This window comes from Microcaecilia unicolor, chromosome 1 (assembly GCF_901765095.1).
Source record: "Microcaecilia unicolor chromosome 1, aMicUni1.1, whole genome shotgun sequence".
NCBI lineage: Eukaryota > Metazoa > Chordata > Amphibia > Gymnophiona > Siphonopidae > Microcaecilia > Microcaecilia unicolor.
Window position 1 is genome coordinate 766,824,085 of NC_044031.1, and position 19,608 is coordinate 766,843,692.

A 19,608-nucleotide genomic window follows, 5' to 3' on the forward strand; every position below is an offset into this window, starting at 1 on the left:
ATCTGCGTTGAATAAATTTTGCTTTATTTCACCACGTGGGTCTGCTTTTCTTTTCTGCACTTCTGATTATATCCCATCCCCAGCCAGTTTCAGGCACCCACTAAAATAATTTAATGCCATTTTAACATAACATTTTAAATATAAACCTTACGGAATGGAATTATTCATATGCAGCATTCTTAGACCAACCAGTACAACTATGCCAACATAGGGTGTCAAGGAAAAGTAGGATGTTTCACTTTACAACGCAGCATAAAAGAAAAATGTACTATTCAAATTCTGGTGTCACATTAGTGACAGCAACACAAACTCTATTCTTCTTGTCATAGACACAGTGAAAAGCAACACGAAACTCTGCAAGCAGACATTGGGAAGCCTACCTTACCATACCAGCACCAGGTCCAGTTGGGAAAAGAGAACAAGCCGGACTGGTACAGATTCCTACACAGAATCATTCACTGTAGTTATATGTAAAGAATAAGAGACTGCAAATTAGAAATGAATGTATAGACAAAAAACAAAACAGAAAACCGAAGAACCCAGACTGTCAAGAAGAAAACACATGTATTTCCTCCTTTATGGAACAAAATGTCAGAGCCGCCGAGAGAAATAGCCGGGCCCAGGGCAGAACCTGACTACCGCAAGCAGCCCCCCCCCCCCCCCCCCCCCCCCCACCTCGCACTGATGCACTTTGTCAAAGGTGATATATTCATTCTCTAAAAACTGAAAATAATATTTTTGGTACCTTTTATCTGATCATTTTATTTTTCCTACTGGGTTGGTCCTGGTCTCTTTCTTCCTCTTATTGGTGTTATGTCCTTCCAGGATCTAATTTCTGTTTCTTCACTCTCCCTGTCATCTTCCCTTTATGCCCTATGACTGTCTCTGATGTTGATCCTTCATTTTCATCTTTTTTATCTACCTATAGCTAGATTTAATTCTTCCTCCTTGTGTTTCTCGTCTTCAGTTTCCCTCTTTTCATCTTTAGCTACTTATCAACTTTCTATTTCCTATTCTTACATCCCTAGTCTTCCTATTCCCCACCTGACTCTATTCCTTCCCTAGTCCTTATTCCCCTACATCCTTCACTCACTTTCACGTCTCCATTCTCTTGAATTCATTCCCCAGCCTCATCTTCCTTGTGTCTCATCCCTCAACATTCCCAGCTCCTTCCCTATTACTTGTCATCTCTTCACCTCTAGTTCCTTTCTTATGTCTTACACCCTATCCCGTCTCCCAATTCCTCCTTGTGCCTCCTCTATTTTCATCCTCTATCAGCGGCCTGCCTCCTTCCTTTGTCTCTCACCCTCTCCATAGTCCTCTGCCCCTTCTAGCTGCCTCCCAGCCCCCTCCCCAAAACTGTCAAAGTTCTTCAAATTGTTCCCCCCATTTTTCTGTAGTTTCTTGACCCTGTAATGACTGTCACCCAATCACCTAGTCCCTGTTGTCTTCTTTATTCCTGTTCAGTTTATTAGTCCCCTTTACCCCCCCCCCCCCCCCCACATAATCCCCTTCTCTACCACCCTACCCAGTCCCTACTTATAATCTCATCCAAGCCCTGTGTCCCCATTTGTACTCCCAGTAGCAAGCCAAGTTAGAGACTGCCATCATGTGGCCTCCCACCCAGTGTCTTCATACATCTGAGTGCCTTCCCTCCTTCATCCCCATGTCCCTATCTCCTCCAGTATTCACTGATCTGTCTTTTCTCTTCTTTACCCCTGTATCCATCCTCACCACCTTTCCATGAGTATATCTTTGCTTCTTCCTCCTCCCAGAGTATCTGTTCTTCTCTCCCTTATCTCTCCCAGCATCTGCCCCTTTTTCCCACCCTCCCCCCACTTTTAGTCTCCTTGTCGCAGACCCATTGTCCCCATCTCCAGCCTTCCAATCAGTTCCCCCTTCCCCAGCCACATCAGCTGTCTTCCAATCAGTTCCCCCTTCCCCAGCCACATCAGCTGTCTTCCAATCAGTTCCCCTTCCCCAGCCACATCAGCTGTCTTCCAATCAATTCCCCCTTCCCCATCCACATCAGCTCTCTTCCACTCAGTTACCCCTTCCCCATCCACATCAGCTCTCTTCCAATCAGTTCCCCCTTCCCCAGCCACATCAGCTCTCTTCCAATCAGTTCCCCCTTCCCCAGCCAAATCAGCTCTCTTCCAATCAGTTCCCCCATCCACAGTTCTCTTCCAATAAGTTCCCACATCCACATCAGCTCTCTTCCAATCAGTTCCCCCATCCACAGCTCTCTTCCAATAAGTTCCCCCTTCCCATCCACATCAGCTCTCTTCCAATCAGTTCCCCATCCACATCAGCTCTCTTCCACTCAGTTCCCCCTTCCCCAGCCACATCAGCTCTCTTCCAATCAGTTCCCCCCTTCCCCATCCACATCAGCTCTCTTCCACTCAGTTCCCCCTTCCCCAGCCACATCAGCTCTCTTCAATCAGTCCCCCCCTCCCCAGCCACATCAGCTCTCTTCCACTCAGTTCCCCCTTCCCCAGCCACATCAGCTCTCTTCCAATCAGTTCCCCCTTCCCAAGCCACATCAGCTCTCTTCCACTCAGTTCCCCCTTCCCCATCCACATCAGCTCTCTTCCACTCAGTTCCCCCTTTCCCCATCCACATCAGCTCTCTTCCAATCAGTTCCCCCTTCCACAGTTCTCTTCCAATCAGTTCCCCCTTCCCCATCCACATCAGCTCTCTTCCAATCAGTTCCCCCATCCACAGCTCTCTTCCAATAAGTTCCCCCATCCACATCAGCTCTCTTCCAATCAGGTCCCCCTTCCCCATCAGCTCTCTTCCAATCAGTTCCCCCATCCACAGCTCTCTTCCAATCAGTTCCCCCATCCACATCAGCTCTCTGGAATTCCAATCAGTTCCCCCTTCCCCATCAGCTCTCTTCCAATCAGTTCCCCCTTCCCCATCAGCTCTCTTCCAATCAGTTCCCCCTTCCCCATCCACATCAGCTCTCTTCCAATCAGTTCCCCCTTCCCCATCCACATCAGCTCTCTTCCAGCCAGCTTCTTACCTTGTCTTTTTTTGCAGCTGGAGTGCATTGCTTTGCTCTCCCTGCTGTGCTCTTCCCTGCAATGCTCCTGGCTCTGCTGCAGGTTTAAATGTGAGATCAGGGGCCAGTGGCAGCGAGGGATGAGAGCACAGAGGAAACAGCAAAGAAGCATGATTCTTACTGCTGGAAAGTGTGTGAGCCACTTGGGTTTTGCACCCTTGAGCTTTGGTATCCCTGAGCTAGCACCCTCACCTGGCTTTTGCCTTCAGCCGGCCTGACCAGCCCACAATTTCTTTGGAAAATGTCTTTTATAGATATAGATATATTCCCATTCCTATAAAATTCTTCTAGTAGAAACCATTATTAGCCTCTGCTCAAATGCAACCATGGAGCTCTTCAGAATACTTTAAGAATGAAAAAATGTCTCAGTCCTTAGAAGAAACTATAAACCGTTTTTATATAAAACATATCTGTAATTCAGAAACAAAAAATTAATCCATGGATGATATTTCAGGAAACATACGCTGACCCGTTTTAAAGATGATGAAAGAATCTGGCAGTGGGAGCTCTGGGAAGTTCTGATTCTTAGATCACCTTCCTTTTTATCTGCATATTCGTAGTGAATATCTCGGACTGGGTTGAGGAGAACTCCTGCTGTAAATGAACATTTCTTGAGTTTGCTTTGTCCAGGTCACTGGATCTCATCGCTCCACAGTCAGGCTCACAGATTCACAGCTAGCTGCTTTCAGAAGGAAGACTCTAGGCTTGGGGGAAGGAGGAAGACCCTCAGCCTATTAGTTTTAAGGAATCTATAATGAATTTGCATGAGATGGATTTGAGTGCACTGCCTCCATTACTTGCAAATTTATCTTGCAGATTTTCACTGTAGATATTCTGAATACCCAGGGCGTGTTGGGGTCAAGTTCTCTTGGTCACTCTGGCTTCTACCTTTATGTCCTGTTGCACTGTGGTTCCTGTAGTCCTGGATGCACTGAGATGAGAGGTTTGGTCTGAGGATTTCCTTGAGCTGGCTGTCTTTCTAACCTGATTTTGTATTGCAGGAAAAGAATAGAAATCGGTTTGTTGGTCCAAGTTATGCACTTAATATGGCAGCTAAATCAGGCCAGCTTCAGTAAACCACCCAAGTACACCAAAACACCTCTCACACGACCTTACCTAACACCTTCTACCTAAATTCCTCTTTCTCTTCAGCTTATGATCGACTGTTTTCTTAAATCATGTAATGACGTTCTCATTTCCATACTCTGTAAGCCACATTGAGCCTGCAAAAAGGTGTGAAAATGTGGGGGTACAAATACAATAAATAATAAAAAAATAAAATAATACTCAGGAAACAGCTGTTGAACAAAAGCTTAAGTTAATGATGAAGCAGCCAGAATTCTCCTGGGGCCCATTGTCGTCCATCTGCACCAAGCAGCAGCCCTGATGCTTAGAAAGGAAGAGGAAGGTAGCTGAGAAAGCGGCCTGTGGCCCTCATTCAAGCTGAAACCCAAAAGTCCCACTCAAAGCAGGCCACGCTACCTCCTCCCAGCCAAATGGGGAGCAAAGCCTACCTTGGAGAGGAACCTGATCTGAAATTCACGAACTCAAAGCTGAAGAGTGGCCCATCCGTCCTAATCATTCCATTATCAGGATCACTAATTGAGCCAAGACATGAGAAGGAGATAAAGGAAGTCTCAAGATTCCACTTCCCTACTGTTGCTTATTTGTCTTAGTGTAGAGGTATTTTCCAAAACTTAACATACTTAACATGAAGTGCCCTGTGCTCAAACCTAAAACATTTTAAAACTTTGAACTATTTCAGGTTCTATTAATTGTACCAGTTTGATGGCGCTCCTGGAGACTTGTGGCTTCTTCTCCTTTACGATAGATAAGCTAGTGAATTCGTGCACGTAAGGAGATGCGATCTTGCAGCATCCAGTCAGCTCAGAGTCTCAGGACCAGCCCTGGGCACACCATGAAATAAGAAGGAAATGAAGGTGGGCAGAGTGGAGGGAGAAAGCACGGAATGGGCTGCTGTTCTGTTTTTATAAGAGTGTAGCTCTCTACAACACAAACATTTCAATCACACAGGCCTGTCCCTGAAGCCTTTTCAGAAATTGCCCCCTAGAGAGCTGGAAAAGGGAAAGAAACAAAAAGAGGAGACAATGGTACTGCTGTCTGTGTGGCAACTTTATTTGCTTTCATCTAGGGCAGTTCTGCTATTTATTTTAACCCATCAGTTTCTGGATTTGGATTTCTTTGGTAAGACTAAGGTGTGTCCTGGGAGTTCCTTAGCCCATACTGTTTAGATATTAACTCTCCCAGCAATTATTAACCAGACAGTGAAGGGACTCCAATGGGTGTTTTTAAGGAGACCTCTCTGTAGGAACTGCAGATGCAAAAGGCATACAGTTCTAAGCATGCAGTGGGTGAGACGTAAGCCCAATAAATGCACTGCTGATACACACATGAAACGTAGGTCAGTTTGACAAGTGGATATGCTCAGCGTGGATTTTCTAGGTGAAACAGGGTAGAAGTTCCCATCCTGCTCATTATGGGAAATAGGACTTGATATACTGCCTTTCTGAGGTTTTTGCAACTACATTCAAAGCAGTTTACATATATTCAGGTACTTATTTTATGGGGCAATGGAGGGTTAAGTGACTTGCCCAGAGTCAGAAGGAGCTGCAGTGGGAATCGAACTCAATTCCCCCGGATCAAAGTCCACTGCACTAACCACTAGGTTACTCCTCCACTCATTATACTGCAGTAGCCTCTATGCAAGTATTTCCACCAAGCTGTCATGCCCGGGGCGGGGGAGGGCGGGGGTAGAGCCTGGTCAAAGTGAAGACGCATGTGCCAAAAGTCCATTGGCCAACTGGCAATCTAAACTCATTTGACCACCATGTTCACTAGTGCATGGCCACATGATTGCTGGACTTTAGTGATTCTGGAAATGACATGTCCAGTGACAACCATAAAATCTGACTAAATGTCCTCAGGACTTTAGGGGGGGGGGGGATCTTTGTGCTTCTGCATTGCATTGTGAATCTGTTATTTTCCCCCAGTCTTTTGGCAAGTTTGGTTGGATGTTTGTTCTTTGTCCTTTTTTGCAGATGTGAAACCCTCTAACATGCTGGTGAACACACGAGGACAGGTCAAGCTTTGTGATTTTGGGGTCAGCACCCAGGTAGGTCCTTTTCAAACCCTGCACGCTGCCCTTTCTATAACTGGTACTCCTGGAGCCTTAGAATGCGACCCCCCCCCCCCTCCCCCAGGACAACTGGCTTTGGAGCCTTTTTAATCTTGTAGTGACTTTCTCTTCATCAGAATATGATTGTTCATTGTTTAATGACAGTAAAAAGTGCTGATATTGTAATTACTACATAGGAATAGCAGACTTCATTGATATGCAGCCTTGCTGGGAATGTGTTTTGGCCAGACAAAAGGGAAGGGCAGAGTGGGACCATCGTCTGGGGAGCCTGACTGGCCTACAATAAAAAAATTAATATTGCACACAACAATGGTGCCGAGGCCTTCAGAACACACAGCACAAATTTTAATTAATTTCCATTTGGGGCCTCCCTGGAGGACCTTTGTAACGATGACCCGGGAGCTTGCAGTGGTGTCGACTTGAATCACAGCCACCTTTCCTCTCAGCCAAACATGAAAACCAAAAGAGAAGGTCAGCGTGGCATTGAGAGTTGCCAGCCCCCTTCCCTTCCTGTGCTGTAGTCAGCACTTGACACGTGGCAGTGTTCTCATACTGAAATGCCCCCCTCTTCCTGCTTGTGTTTCTCATGTGTTGTTGCTACTTGTTTAAGGTTCTCTGCTATAAGTCATAATGTTTAAATTGAGGTTTCATCTTCATGGATAAACCAGTGGCGTACCAAGGGGGTGGGGGCGTTCCGCCCCGGGTGCACGCCGCTGGGGGGGTGCCGCAGCGCGTGCCTGTCTGCTCCCAGTTCGCTACGCTCATTAAATTCTCTCGTTCGCTGCAGCTCCCTCCCTCTGCCCTGGAACAGGAAGTAACCGCACGTGGGGGGGGGGGGGTGTCATTTCGCGGGGGGGGGGGGGGGGGGCGGCGCATCAGCGATCCGCCCCGGGTGCCGTCGAGGCTAGGAACGCCACTGGGATAAACCTTGCCATCTTTCTTTTCTTTTAGTTTTAATATTCCATAATTTTCATTGCTAGATTAGGATCCAGCTTTTGTGTTAACTAAGAAATATTTGTTTTGTTTTATTTGCATGCCCCCTCTGTCCTGTAGCTGGTCAATTCTATAGCCAAGACATATGTTGGAACAAATGCGTACATGGCGGTAAGTGAACAGCGTTACAGATCCCATTTGCATGTAGCTTTGTCTGCTGGTGTTTTCTAAACTAAAATACAATATTTTTAAAAGCAGGGAACTAATTAGAAAGGAGATTAGTGACTTACCCACGAAGCAGAGACTAAGTCTTGCACATGTTTAATGCACAGCTTATGCATACGGTATCGGTGCATTAAAAGCTAAATTGTGACGCGCTGCACTGGTGCAGCAAGTACTGACCCCCTTGGTACCAGGGTGTTATGTAACTTTGCTGGCAGATGACACCAGGTTCTGCAGCTCTGCACTGTAGCTTCTCCACTCACCCCCTACTCTATTTCATGTCCTTTCTCAACTTACTTTACATAAGTACATAAGTATTGTCATACTGGGACAGAGCAAAGGTCCATCAAGCCCAGCATCCTGTTTCCAACAGTGGCCAATCCAGGTCACAATACCTGGCAAGATCCCAAAAAAGTTCAATACATTTTATACTGCTTATGCCAGAAATAGTGGATTTTCCCCAAGTCCTGTGGAAGAAAAGTTGGCAAAGAGCACACTTCTTTGTCTCATCTTTTAGTTTCCTCTGCAAGTCATCCATCAGTCCTATGCGCAAATCTCTGCGCACTGGAAACCACAGATGAGGAATGCGGTGGTACCTGGGCTCGCTAACAACGATGGCCACATTGTTGCTGCTCAAGGTCATCTGAGCTAAATTTGTAAGCTGATAAAGTCCTTAGTACCACGTTCACTTAGTCTATATTCATTCTTCACACTCTGGCAGCAGGTCTTTAACTGTAGCTGCAAGTCCAGAGTGCATTGCAGCAGGGAATCCATGATGCTTCTGTTCAGGCCTCAGATGCACACAGAAAAGCCAAATAAGTTGTGACCCTACAGTACGAGCAGAGCCGAGGCAGTCCTGGAAGTATCAGCGCTGGTACCCGCATAGCTAACCAGGCAAGTAGGACTGCTTAAATCACTTAGTGAGTACAGCCGTGAATATCAGCCATACCTACTACTGACCCAGATGTTCAATACAAGTGTCTGGACATGACCTGGCAATTAATATCCAGGTCTGACTTTGCCGGTGGCAGTCATTGTTTAAAAAAAACATTGAGATATTGGCCCGAATCGCCTGTAACAACTGATGTATTTTATATTTCACTTTAACTCGCTTTGGAGTTTGCTGAGCCGCAGCGTGACAGGCCCACACTCAAATCCTTCTGTTTGTTGAGAGCCAGTTGCAACCTGAAGATGATGTTCTGATACCCAGGAGCAAGGAGACGAGAGAGAAAGAAAGCCCCTCCCCCCCCCTTGTTGGAGCGACCTCTGCTGTTCTGGGGCAGCACCAGTGTGTTTACATTCATTCCGATTTTGGTTAAGAGTAGTGAGAGCCCCCAGATTACTGAAGATTAACAGGACTGTGCAAAAAGTGACCTAGTGGTTAGGGTGGTGGACTTTGGTCCTGGGGAACTGAGGAACTGAGTTCGATTCCCGGCCACATTGGTGATCTGCAAGGGCCGACTTCTACATGGAATGTTGCTAGTGGAATAGCAACATTCCATGTAGAATCTCAAACAGTAGCAACAGTGGAGGAGTGGCCTAGTGGTTAGGGTGGTGGACTTTGGTCCTGAGGAACTGAGTTCGATTCCCACTTCAGGCACAGGCAGCTCCTTGTGACTCTGGGTAAGTCACTTAACCCTCCATTGCCCCATGTAAGCCGCATTGAGCCTGCCATGAGTGGGAAAGCGCAGGGTACAAATGTAACAAAAATAAAATAGATACTATTGGAGATTCCACATGGAATATTGGAGATTCTACATGGAATGTTGTTACTATTTGAGATTCCACATGGAATGTTGCTATTCCACTAGCAACATTCCATGTAGAAGGCTGCGTAGGCTTCTGTTTCTGTGAGTCTGACGTCCTGCACGTACGTGCAGGACGTCAGACTCACAGAAGCAGAAGCCTGCGCGGCCACATTGGTGATCTGCAAGGGCTGACTTCTACATGGAATGTTGCTAGTGGAATAGAATCTCAAATAGTAGCAACAGTGGAGGAGTGGCCTAGTGGTTAGGGTGGTGGACTTTGGTCCTGAGGAACTGAGTTCGATTCCCGCTTCAGGCACAGGCAGCTCCTTGTGACTCTGGGCAAGTCACTTAACCCTCCATTGCCCCATGTAAGCCGCATTGAGCCTGCCATGAGTGGGAAAGCTGTAGGGGTACAAATATAATATAAAAATAAATAAAAACCTGCCCAGAGAAGCACAGGGAACCTGCTGAAGTGAGTAAGGAGTAATATGACATACTGTACAAATGTGAGAAGAGAACACACCATGTCTGACAAGAAGAGAGAGATTCCCTTTAAAATGTTCCTACTATGCCACCTCACTGGGTGGGGGACACGCTTCCAGTCCTTAGGCCTGCTAGGGTGACCAGTGTCATTCTAGGACCAGGATAAGACTACAGGGGAGAAAAGGATGAAGACTGAACACCAGGCTACTGTCTCCCTGTATTGCTCTGATCAGGAGTTCCAGTCACATTTACATTTTACTGCTCAGTGAGTATGGATTACTTGGCTCAGGCTGTGTTCTTCTGTTAGATGAGACAATAGGATGGTATGTTAGCAGTGAGAACCAATTCAGAGCTGATCCGTTGTCCATGCTTCTGCTAAGGGAGAGATTCTGATCAGGGAAAGGAAGGCAATCTGACCAGGAACACGCATAGAACCCCAGATATCACAGTTTCACGTGTCAGCTTCAAGAGAAAATACAAAAATCTTGACCAAATTCAAGTCTTAGGGACGGCAGCATTTGCAGTGACCCTTCCTCTTGTCCTCTAACCCATAATGGGATCCCACCAAGGAACAGCTCAAGGTGGTAGGCACTTCCTTTAGAGCTCTTGTACAGGGTCCGTGACCAGTGGAAGTAAAAGGCCACCAACAAGGTATCGCATAAATGCAGCCCCTACCTTCCCTGAAGACATTCAAAGGAAAGCTCAAAGGCTTTGGGATTCTGCAGTCAGGACGCTGTCAAGTAACTTAACTAATGAAATTGTGTACATGTGGAAATCCAGATTACAGTTCAGCCTCCCAGGTGTACATTAAAGAAATGAGGTTTTATATTTTGTTGTTAAAGGCTGATATTAGATTAGATTAATTGAAAAGTAAAGCTTTAAAACTGTACTGATCCAGTAGATGGTGGCCCTGTTTTTCTGCCGGCCTTCATCATTCTTTCTTTAATTGGGATCAAGGCTTCTGATTTTCCAGCTTGATTTTCAGGGAACTTACCCACATAGCCGGGGCATTTTGGCAGCTAGCCCTCCTTTTACCAAGTTGTGGCAAAAGGGGGCCTGCGTTGGTATCGGTGCGTGTTTACATGTTCGCTGAGTCCCCCTTTTACTGCAGCTGGTAAAAGGGGCCAGTCTCGCTTTCCTTCAGGAAATGGCCGGGTGGCAAGTAAATCGCTTGCCGCGCGGCCATTTCGGAGGGGGGGGGGGGGGTGGGAGGGAGCCCTTACTGCTACCCATTGAGGTGGCGGTAAGGGCTCCCATGGTAACCAGGCAGCTCTTGGCACTGCCCAATTACCGCCTGGTAGTATCCAGCACTACAAATTTGTGTAGCGCTGAAATGATGTCGCGGGGGGGGGGGGGGGAAGTACTGCCAGGCTACTGTGTTAGCCCGCCGGTACTTCCTAAATTGCGAGCGGTAAGCCCGCGTTGGGCTTACCGCTGCTTAGTAGAGCCCTTAATGTGGTTAGTGGGCCAGTGATATTGAACAGTTATCCATTGGTACAATGGTAGCATTAAGCCCCTGAGGATTGTACCTCCATGGGGCATTTGCAGTAATGATCTTACAACGTTATCAGTTCTCCTTTAAGTACTAATTTCTCTTCTAATGGTCCCTGTTATCATTTTACCATTTGTGAAAGTGCTTTTAACGTCTGAACTGTGATGATTTGATTCTCCCATTTACCTTCCTACCTTCTGAATTATATGTGGAAGTATAAGCCATTGAACGTTTAGGTTGTTTTGGTGGTTTATGTGCCTTCCTAAATTGCAAGTCCTTCATTTTTAATATTGAGTTTACTCTTTCCAAGAATACTAGGACTATGGGGCAAGTAATGAAGCTACAAAGTAGTACATTTAAAAGCTGTTAGCTTAGCAGGGTTTAAAAAAAGTTTTGGATAATTTCCTAAAAGTCCATAAGCTGTTATTAAGATGGATAGGAAATCCACTGGTATTTCTAGGATAAGCAGCTTAAAATCTGTTTTACTCTTGGGATCTTCCCAGGTACTTGTGACCTGGATTGGCCACTGTAGGAAACAGGATACTGGGCGTGATGGACCTTCGGTCTGTCCCACTATGCCAATGCTTATGTTCTTATGAGTTTTTGCAGCTATTCTATAAGATGCTGATTACCATCAGTGTGAATGTATTAAAAACATATCCTAGAAGACAGGTTCATTACTTCCAGGAATTGTTCTCCAAGCCTAGTGTTTGCATGGATTCCCACTTTCCACTCCACACCCCAGTTTAGGCTGAAATGGAATGGGTGCCTGATGTGAGGGTCTGGCCATCGACGCAGTGCAGTAATCCTATAGCATAAAAACGGTGGAAATACAAAGCGTTACTTGAGGAACCATTCATTGATCAAAGCCAGACATGTGAATGGTTTAAGGAGAGGTGAATTGAAACCGAAGGATAAGTGATTGATAGCTACAGCCCAGGACAGTGAATTATAGCGACAGAGTTCAGAGCAAACAGAAAAAAAAAAAGCCTGGCAAAGTAGATATCTGTAGAGTCTGTAAAAAAAAAAAAAAAACAGCTGAAAATTGTTACACATCTCCTACCTGGCTGCAAAGTTTGATGGCAGAAAATTTCTATACGTGGCACATCTCATCCATTGGAAACTGTAAACATTAGAGCATTGTTGTGCTGGAAAAGCAACGGGATCCATGACCTGAAGAGAATTGTGGAGATTAAAGGAGGTTCTGATCACCTGGGACATAAATATTTAGATGTGAGGAAATCAGACCTAGTGGTGAAGAGGGAACCACCCGAATGTCATTGATGAAAGAGATGATTATTTGGTGAATTGTGTAGAGTGAGAAAGATCCTCAAGAAACGCAGGTAGAGGCCAAGACAATGTGACAGAAAGATGCCGAAGTATTTCCCATTTTATTGGCGGGATTATACATGTTAACTTTTATGAACTCCCGAAGAAAGCCAGATCACACTGCTCATATTCTGGTTTAGGATAAGGCTCGTTACTGTTTATGGTATGTGTAAATTAACCCAGGTTGGAGATGTTGCCCCTGGGAGGAGCTCTGGTCAGTAGTACCTATGGCGAACAATGGTTACAAGAAGGTAATTAGTTCTTGCTCTCTTTCTTTTCTTTCTTTCTTTCTTCAGCCTGAGCGAATTTCAGGTGAGCAGTACGGGATTCATTCTGATGTCTGGAGCTTGGGAATTTCTTTCATGGAGGTGGGTACCACCACTTAAGGCACAATAATGAGATCAGACTATTGTAAGCTATGACCCGCTGAGTGAAAAAGTACAAATGTGGGCCAATAAAAGAGATAAAGGCTATAAAAGTTTGGGGGAGCAATTTTCATTTTGAAAGTTTTGTGTACTGTAGGGTCAGTAGAATGGGACTATGCAGATGTTACACAGCCTAAAAAAGTGGGCTTTGTGATTTTGTTTTTTTATTGATAAATGTTTCTTATCTTTGAAAGATGTCATTAGTCCATACTTAAGGCTGAAATTCAGCAGGGTTATGCGGTTGATATCCGTCTACCTTGTGGTATTAATACTCACATACCCCAACTTCTGGTGCCTTTGCTCAGTGGGTCACAGTAATATTGGGGCAATGCTCTAACTTGTCAGCTCCATTTAGACACATCAATGCCAGCATGCCATTATAGAATACCAGCGTAAAAGTGAATGTAGGCGCTGTCAGTGGCAGGTGTAAATGGATGCGCCCGCCGTGCACCATGCAAAGCGCGTAAGTTGGAGACCTGTGCTTTGCTGTGAAAACCTGCTCTTTGAAAGAAACTGTGGTACCCTTAGCTAACTCAGCTGCCTTTAGTTCTCGTCATGATGTACATGAATATTTTGAATATTGTATTTTCATTCAACGTAAATTACTTGATTTTGTATTTTAGTTTTTAAACTCTGTTGTACAAAGTGATGTATCAAGTGTATAAATCTAATCAATCTTAGAACAACCAACGAACTTCTACCCTTCCGAAAGTTGCTGAAAACATACCTCTTCAAACGAGCCTATTCGAACGACCCAACTTAATCTAAGTACCCAAACCACATCACTAATCGAAACCACTAACATTAACCACACCTTATCCTGCCCCATATCCCTTCATCTTTTCATTCTCTATACAAACTTATCTCTGTAAAATAATGTATCCATACATTGTGTATCTCTGTTACACATTCTTCCCATTTATTGTAAGCCGCACTGAACCTGCTATCGAGCGGGAAAGAGCGGGTATAAATGCTATAAATAAATAAATTCATGTTGCGTCCACACCTCAAATATTGTGTTCAATTCTAGTCACTGCATCTCAAAAAAGATATAGTGGAATTAGAAAAGGTACAGAGAAGAGTGACGAAAATGATAAAGGGGATGGGACGACTTCCCTATGAGGAAAGGCTGAAGTAGCTAGGGCTCTTCAGCTTGGTGAAAAGATGGCTGAGCAGAGATAAGATAGAGGTCTACAAAATAATGAGTGGAGTGAAATGGGTAAACGTGAATCGCTTGCTTATTCTTTCTAAAAATACTAGGACTAGGGGGCACGCAATGAAACTAGAAAGTAGTAAATTGTAAACGAATTGGAGAAGATATTTCTTCACTCAGCGTGTAAATGAAAAATGCGCTAGCACGATTCATTACAGATCTCACCACCCATTTAAATTTCCTACTTCAACAAGGCTCCTTCCCCACCGAACACGGTAACATACTACTCACACCAATACCAAAAAACCCCAAGAAACCAGCAAACGACATCACCAATTACTGACCTGTGGCCTCCATCCCTCTTTTGACCAAACTAATGGAAAACAGAGTAACCTCCCAACTCAACGAATTTATACAAAAATTCTCCATACTACATAAGTCACAATCGGGCTTTCGGCCTGCACACAGCACAGAAACTGTATTACTCACCTTAATATCCAAGTTCAAACAAGAAATATCATTTGGAAACAACATACTTCTGCAGTTCGACCTATCCAGCGCATTTGACATGGTAAACCATGATAGTCTTACAAAACTACTGGACAAACTAGGGATCGGCGGAAAATCATTAAATGGATAAACGTTTCGTCACCACTAGATCCCACCAAGTCAAATCAACCACAACAATCTCGTCTGCGTGGTCATCAAAATGCGGAGTCCCTCAAGGATCACCTCTATCCCCGATCCTCTTCAATCTTATGGTGATTCCCCTGGCCAAATCCCTATCCAAATTTGGTCTAAACCCCTTCATCTACGCAGATGACGTTACTATATTCATCCCTTTCCAATCCAACCTAGCAGAAATCTCCGATTAAAATATCACTGGCATGAACATCTTAGCCTCCTGGGCTAACGCTTTCAAGATGAAAATGAATAAAGAAAAAACTCAATGCCTAATCCTCTCATCACAACACTCTACTCTCCTCCCAACTACCCTGATCACCCCTGATGTCACAATCCCAATATCCGACAATCTAAAAATCCTAGGAGTAACTTTAGAAACCACCTAACTCTAGAAACTCACGCAAAAGCCATGACGAAAAGATGTTCAACATGATGTGGGCACTGAAAAGAGTGAAACCCATACCTTCCCCTAAAAACTTTCCGCAACCTGGTACAATCCACTGTACTCACCCGACGCTGACTACTGCAACAGCCATCTTCATTGGATGTAAAGCCCAAATCCTGAAAAAACTCCAGACCACCCAAAACAACGGCAGCCAGACTCATTTTTGGTAAATCACAATTCGAAAGCGCAACACCCTACCTCCGTGAAACACTCCATTGGCTCCCTATCCAAGAACGAATGATAACTTCAAAGTCCACACTGATTCACAAGATTATCCACGGAGAATCTCCAAGTTACATGACCAATCTGATCGACCTTCCAGCTAGAAACGGGTCAAAATCATTCTCAGAACATATCTCAAACCTTCAACACTTCCCAATTGCAAAGGTCTCAGTACAAAACCTACTACGCATCCAACTTCTCCGTTATAGGCAGCCAACTCTGGAAGTGCCATACCAAGATCCATCCAAACAACCAGCCGACCATCTACCCTTCCGAAAGTTGCTGAAAACTTACCTCTTCAAACAAGCCTATCCTAATTGACCCGACTTAATTTACGAGCCTATTCCACACCACTAATAACTCTACCTCCCTCCTCCCTTGTACATCTCGACCTTCTTGTCCCTACTTAATACAAACCGCATCATAACTCTACTATTCTATAGCTGTGTTCTTTCTGTGATACTTTGTAACTCATATTGTGTAAGCCGCACTGAACCTGCTATCGAGCGGGGTATAAATGTAACAATTAAATAAATTAGACATAACCCTGTTCTGTACCTTTTCTAATTCTACTGTCAGGCTCATTTTCGAAAGAGATAGACATCCAAAAAGTGACGGCATTTGGACGTCCATCTCACAGAAACATCCAAATTTCAAGGGGCATGCCAAGGCGAGACTTGGGTGTTCCTAAGACTTGGACGTCTTTCAGCCATATTGGAACAAACCAAAAACAGACTTTTTGAGCTAGACCTGTTTTTATTACGAATAAGTCACAAAAAGGTGCCCCAAATGACCAGATGACCACTGGAGGGAATCAGGGATGACCTCCCCTTACTTCCCCTAGTAGTCACTAACCCCCTCCCACCCCAAAAAAGTGTGTTGAAGAACATTACTTTCCAGCCTCAGATGTCATACTCAGGTCCATGACAGCAGCATGCAGGTCCCTGGAGTAGTTTAGGTAGTTGGTGCAGTACACTTCAGACAGGTGGACCCAGGCCCAGTACCCCCACTACGTGTTCACTTGTGGAGGAAATTGTGAGCCCTCCAAAACTCACCAGAAACTCACTGTACCCACATATAGATGCCCCCTTCACCCGTAAGGGCTATGGTAGTGGTGTACAGTTGGGAGTAATGGGTTTTTGGAGGGCTCAGCACACAAGGGTAAGGTACGTAATGGTGAGACTGTGTACCTGGGGTGCATTGTTATGAAGTCCACTGCAGTGCCCCCTAGGGGTGCCCGATTGCTGTTCTGGGATGTCAGGGGGACCAGTCTACTAAAAATGCTGGCTCCTCCTATGTCCCAATAGCTTGATTATGGATGTTTTACACTTAGACGTTTTTTGGGGGTTTTTTTCGAAAATGGCTGAAAATCAAAGACATCCAAATCACAGGACGTCAGTGATATTTTGAACACAAAAGATGGACATCCATCTTTTTCGAAAATGGACCTTCTTCCCGGTTCAGAATTGGACATCTTTGTAAAACGTCCCAAATTCTGATTAGACGGTTCTTTCAAAAATGCCCCTCCACATCTTTTTTGAGATGCGGTGACCAGAATTGAACACACTATTCTTGGTTTGGTCAAACCATGGAGCGATACAAAGGCATTATAACGTCCTTGTTTTTGTTTTCCATTCCTTTCCTAAGAACACCTAACATTCTTTTTGCTTTCTTAGCTGCCTCCGCACACTGAGTAGAAGGTTTCAACGTATCTTCAACAATGACGCCTAGATCCCTTTCCTGGTCGGTAACTCCTAATGTGGAACCTTGCATTACATAGCTATAGTTCAGGTTCCTCTTTCCCACATGCATCACTTCACACTTGCTCACATAAACATCATTTACCATTTAGAAGCCCAGTCTCCCAGTAACGTAAGGTTCTCTTGTAATTTTTCACAATCCTCCCGCGATTTAATGACTTTGAATAACTTTGTGTCATCAGCAAATTTAATTACCTCCTTAGTTACTCCCATCTCTAGGTCATTTATAAATATGTTAAAAAGCAGCGGTCCCAGCACAGACCCCTGGGGAACCCCACTAACTACCCTTCTCCATTGAGAATACTGACCATTTAACCCTACTCTCTGTTTTCTATCTTTTAACCAGTTTTTAATCCACAATAGGACAGTTCCTCCTATCCCATGACTCTTCAGTTTCCTCTGGGGTCGTTCATGAGGTACTTTGTCAAACTCCTTTTGAAAATCCAGATACACAATATTGACTGGCTCCCCTTTATCCACATGTTTGTTCACCCCTTCAAGGAAATGTAATAAATTGGTGAGGCAAGATTTCCCTTCACTTAATCCATGTTGACTTTGTCTCATTAATCCATGCTTTTGAATATGCTCTGTAATTTTGTTCTTTATAATAGTCTCTACCATGTGGCTCATGATACTCACATTACAGTCATTCTGTTGGTATGATAGTGTGATCATGGAGCGTGTTCCGAGGTCCTTTTTACCTAAAAATTTATATTTTCTCCATTGACAAATAGAAAATTGCTTTAGTGGTGTTCCATGAGTGATGAAATCACAAATTCTCTTATTATTAGAGTTGATGGAGTAGCAATATCAGGAATATTTTTTCATGGAAAGGGTGATGGATGCATGGAATGTCACACTAGGAGGATTGTAGAGGCTAAAATAGTAATGAATTTTAACTAGCCACTTAAAATGACTTCTCCTTAGGAAAGTGATGAGAGAGCGAAGTACTACTGAGATTAAATGATCCCACCCCCACCCCCACCCCCCACTGACCTTGTTTAAAGTAACATAGTAGATGATGGTAAAGGCAAATCTGCTCAGCAGCATTTATCCACTTCAGGTAAGAGCAAATGCAAATTCCCATATGGAACCCACCCCTCTTTCCTTGTGCCCCTCTGGTGGCTTTTAGGATTACAACTGGCATTCTGTGCACGTTACCCCACATACAGTCTGTTTATGTTACTATTTCCATTCTCTTACTACTAGGACAAGGTCAAATCAAGATCAAGTGTGCATTTGTAGTATCACATCATACTTTATGCTAAGAGTTTATGTTGTTGGGCAGACTGAATGGACTGTGCAGGTCTTTAACTGCCATCATCTACTATGTTACCAACAGGGATCCTCTGTTTGTCCCATGCTTTTTTTGAATTGTGTTAGTGTTTTGTTCCACCACCTCCTCTGGAAGGACATTTTAGGGCTCTGCTCAAATAATTCACCAACTAGTTTCTGAGTTATGAGAAAGTACATTTGAAATGTCAAAAGTCCTAGAGGAGCTGCAGTCAACTCTTGCAGGTGGGTGTGTCTAACAGTTTGCAGGCACAATAATAACTGGAAGTCCTAGCAAAACTGCAGTCTCTAGCAGGCTGCACAAGATCCCGAGAGGCCTGTACCATGTCTAGTTAGATTAGGCTATGATGGTAAAATTGATCTGAGCTTGGTTTGTCCCATTGAGGTGGCAGTAAGGACTCCCGTGTTAACCCAGCGGGGTGGCACTCCTTTCATTACCTTCTCCACCACCGCCAACATCCAGGCTCCGCCCTTGTCTGCCTCGCCTCACCCCATTCTTGGAACAAACTCCCTGAGCCCATATGCCATGGCCCCCTCCCTGCCCATCTTCAAATCATTGCTCAAAAGCCCACCTCTTCAATGTCGCCTTTGGCACCTAACCACTACACCTCTACTCAGGAAATCTAGACTACCCCAACTTGACATTTCGTCCTTTAGATTGTAAGCTCCTTTGAGCAGGGACCGTCCTTCTTTGTTAATTTGTCCAGCGCTGCGTAACCCTAGTAGCGCTCTAGAATGTTAAGTAGTAGTAGTAGTAGATTACTGCCGGGTACACTCCAGCGCTACAAAAATAAATACATTTTGTAGCTCTGGAAATGACGGCACGGTCGCTTTCCCTCCACAAAGTCTGGTGTTTACTTTCCCTCCCTCCACCCCCCCCCCCCCCCCCCACAAGTTCGGTCTTGCGCTTCCACTCTTCCTCCCTCCCACCCACAGGGTCGGTGTCACTCACCCTTGCTCTCTCCCGCCTTTCCCACAAGGTCCAGTGTCATCCTTCCTCCTTCCCTCCCCTACAAGTCTGGTGTCTCTCGCTCACTTGCTCTCCCTCCATCCCTCCCCCCCCCCCCCTGGTGGTGCTGCCACCGCAACCACCGCCGCCACATCCCATGTCATGCACTCTCCCTACCCCTGCCGGTGTCACGCTCTCTTTCCCCTCCTTGCCCCCCCCCCCCCCCAGCTGCAGTCTTTCCATCTTCAC

At 45.0% G+C, this 19,608-nt stretch overlaps 1 protein-coding gene across 1 annotated transcript in view; it reads left to right on the forward strand.

The window, feature by feature from the left end:
• The window catches only part of MAP2K5 (mitogen-activated protein kinase kinase 5), a 406,422-nt gene that overhangs the window by 205,176 nt on the left and 181,638 nt on the right, over positions 1-19,608 (forward strand). The window contains exons 14-16 of the mRNA XM_030189796.1: positions 6,124-6,197; positions 7,275-7,325; positions 12,725-12,796. Coding sequence (XP_030045656.1) covers positions 6,124-6,197; positions 7,275-7,325; positions 12,725-12,796 — 197 coding nt within the window. The remainder of the gene's footprint in view (positions 1-6,123; positions 6,198-7,274; positions 7,326-12,724; positions 12,797-19,608) is intronic.